This window comes from Colobus angolensis, unplaced genomic scaffold (assembly GCF_000951035.1).
Source record: "Colobus angolensis palliatus isolate OR3802 unplaced genomic scaffold, Cang.pa_1.0 Scaffold38, whole genome shotgun sequence".
Taxonomy (NCBI): domain Eukaryota; kingdom Metazoa; phylum Chordata; class Mammalia; order Primates; family Cercopithecidae; genus Colobus; species Colobus angolensis.
Window position 1 is genome coordinate 7,228,202 of NW_012117154.1, and position 3,421 is coordinate 7,231,622.

Below are 3,421 nucleotides of genomic sequence, written 5' to 3' on the forward strand. Positions count from 1 at the left end.
AAAAAAAAAAAAATTGTTTTAAAAATTATACTTTAATAGAACTGTTCCTGTAAAAAATAAAAATTAATTAATTAATTTAATTTAGCTGGGTGTCATGGCACATCTCTGTAGTCCCAGCCACTCTGGAGGTCAAGGAGGAGGATCGCTTAAGCCCAGGAGATCGAGGCTACCGCAACTATTATTGCACCACTACACTTCAGCCTGGCAATAGAGCAAGACTCTGACTCAAAAAAAATAAAAATAATAAAATAAGTTTCTAGAGTCCCTCCTTATGATCTGTACAGGCCTGGACAGAGACTACAGCAAAGGCTATAGATAAGGCAGCTGCTAGAAGAGAAACGGCCTTGTTACAGCAAACTTTTGCAGGAGCCTCCCTCTGTATCCACCTTGCAGGGGTTTCCCTCTGTGTTCACCTTGCAGGAGCCTCCCTCTGTGTTCACCTTGCAGGGGCTTCCCTCTGTGCTCACCTTGCAGGAGCCTCCCTCTGTGTTCACCTTGCAGGGGCTTCCCTCTGTGTTCACCTTGCAGGGGCTTCTCTGTATCCACCTTGCAGGGGCTTCTCTGTATTCACCTTGCAGGAGCTTCCCTCGGTATTAAATTGGACTACTGAACAAGATTTTTAACTATAAATAGGGAATCGTTGGGTAAAATATTCCCACATTTTAAGGTCAAAGTTCCAGGGCAACAAAACCCTAGTGATTTCAAGCTACTTTACCATGGCTGTTTCCTCCTTCTCAGTATGTATTTACTGGAATGGCTTCTTTTTTATTTTTTTTTTGAGATGGAGTCTCACTTTGTCATCCAGGCTGGAGTGCAGTAGCACGATTTCGGCTCACTGCAACCTCCACCTCCCGGGTTCAGGCAATTCTCCTGCCTCAGCCTCCCAAGTAGCTGGGATTACAGGCACCTGCTACTATGCCCGGCTAATTTTTGTATTTTTAGTAGAGACCGGTTTTGACCATGTTGGCCAGGCTGGTCTCGAACTCCTGACTGCAAGCGAACTGCCCACCATGGCCTCACAAAGTGCTGGGATTATAGGCTTGAGCCACTGCATTTGGCCTGTTAGTACTATTATTATTCAAAATAAAAATATATCCAGGCCCCAAATTTTATAAAGAGTGTGGGAATAGTTCTAGTTGTATGGAAAAGGAAGTTATGCCACACAAAAAGTTAAGCAATTATTAAGAAATATTAGTTTCTCTAATATTTATATAAAATATAACTGGTTAAAATATAATAATCCCCAAATTAATTACACGTACTTCTGATTTAATACATCTATCTCCAACTATAAGATATTATGTACATTTTTTCCCTCAAGATTCTTATTGCTATGGTTTGGATGTGGTTTGTCCCCATCCAAACCATGTTGAAATTTGATCCCCAATGTGACACTCTTGAGAGGTGGGGCCTAGTGGGAGGTGTATGGGTCATGGGAGTGGATTCCTCATGAATCGATTAATGTGCTCTCTGGAGGGTGAGTGAGTTCTCGCTCTCACAGGAATGGATTAGTTTCCCTGAGAGCAGGCTGGTAAAGAGTCTGGCTTCCTCAGTTTCTCTCTCTTGCTTTCTCTCATCATGTGATCTCGTCACACAGCCTGCTCCTCTTCTGTCATGATTTGAAGCAGCCTGAGGCCCTCACCAGAAAAAGATGCCCAATCTTGAACCTTCCAGCCACCAAAATCTCGACAAAAATAAACCTCTTTTCTTTATAAGTTACTCAGTCTCAGATATTTTGTTATAGCAACACAAAATGAACTAAGATAATTATGAATCTTATGTTGTAGGGCAGATTTTTAAACATAAAAGTTAAAAGATACCAAGTGAATAACCTACGTGTTAAATGGTTATAAAATCCATCTGTTCAACTACATTCCAACACACTCAGAATACACACATTTACAAATACAACTGATGGAGGATTAAGAGTAAAAAATTCAGACCCACTGCTTATCGTAAGTGAAAGGCTGTAAACCAACCCCACTTTCTGGCATGGTGAGAGCCTGTCCCTGAGCATGGTACCTTCTTGTCTCTTATGCTGTCGGCCTGCACGGTTTCCAGGCGGGCTTTAAAGTGCTCACAATCCATTTTCAGCTGCTCTAATTCTTGCTCTTTCCTTTCCAGGTCTAGGAGAAAGAGACGTAAAATTACTCAAGATATTTCAAGTCACTAATCTCTCCCTAAGCATCTATTTTGCCCAGTCTTGACTTAGTAAAACATGCACTGATTACTTAGGTGAGAACATCTGCATTTCTTGACTTCTAACCTGTCCTTGAATAACCAATATTCTAAAAGTCTTGTTCTCTAAGTTCATCTCAGTTTTTAGCCCACAGCACAAAGGACTTTGGTTTTCTGTTCTGTGTTTTTAAGGCTTCGCTTTACTGCCAGACAGTACTCAAGGCTTCAAGAAAATGTGTTATTTAAAGGATTGAAGGCAGAGCTGAGAAGCCCGACTGTCTCATGGCACAGACTTGTCGCTACTCCATGAAAAGCAGAAGGCAGCTCAGCGAATGCACGGCGCCAGCACAGGCTGATTCACAAAGCTAGTGTCACCCACTGGCAGACTGACTCAATGGGAACAACTGCAGTAGTCGGCACTGGAGGAGGGAAATAACAGTGATAAAAAAGAGAAAATGCTACAGTGAAACAGTGGGAACTACATAGCACTTCCTCTCCACTACACTCATTTAGTTGATGAGTCAACAACAATCAACAAAAATCCCAAAAAAATCCATGTCAATAAACCAAGCAAAAGCATTATCAACTTTAAATTTAAAATATTATGTTGCAGAAATACTGACATTCAAAAAATCAAATACATAATACAAAGTTTTAAGTGTTTGATCTCAAGAGCTGGGAAATTATCAGTTTTTATGCCAACATATACCAAGATTTGAGGGTGCTATGAGCTAATGGTCTAACTTCTCTGATTAAAGTAGCGATGCTTTAGGACAGTGATTCTCAAACTCTAGTGTACATCAGAATCCCTGGATGACCTGATAATACAGAGTCAGCTGGGTCCCATCCACAGAGTTTCCAATTTGGAACAGCTGAGGTGAGCCTGAGAATTTACATTTCTAACAAGTTCCCAGGTAAGACTTACGCTGCCTGTCTGGGACCCACACTTTGAGAACTACTTCTGGGCAATAACCTGGTCTCTCATCACCAATAAAATAAAATGAACATGCAACACATGACCAGCAACAGCAAACAAGGGAATCCATCCACGGGAATGTGAAAGAGCAAAGAAAATGGAGACTAATGGAAGGCAGCTCTAATATTTGTCACATGAAGGAATTTCACTTTTTTTTTTTTTTTTTTTTTTTGGCGGAGTCTCGCTCTGCCGCCCGGGCTGGAGTGCAGTGGCCAGATCTCAGCTCACTGCAAGCGCCGCTTCCCAGGTTCCCGCCATTCTCCTGCC

General features: G+C 41.7%; 1 protein-coding gene across 1 annotated transcript in view; it reads right to left on the bottom strand.

The window, feature by feature from the left end:
- Positions 1 to 3,421, bottom strand: part of HSF2BP (heat shock transcription factor 2 binding protein) — a 127,368-nt gene that overhangs the window by 109,192 nt on the left and 14,755 nt on the right. The window contains exon 4 of the mRNA XM_011954119.1: positions 2,023 to 2,126. Within this exon, the coding sequence (XP_011809509.1) occupies positions 2,023 to 2,126 (104 nt within the window). The remainder of the gene's footprint in view (positions 1 to 2,022; positions 2,127 to 3,421) is intronic.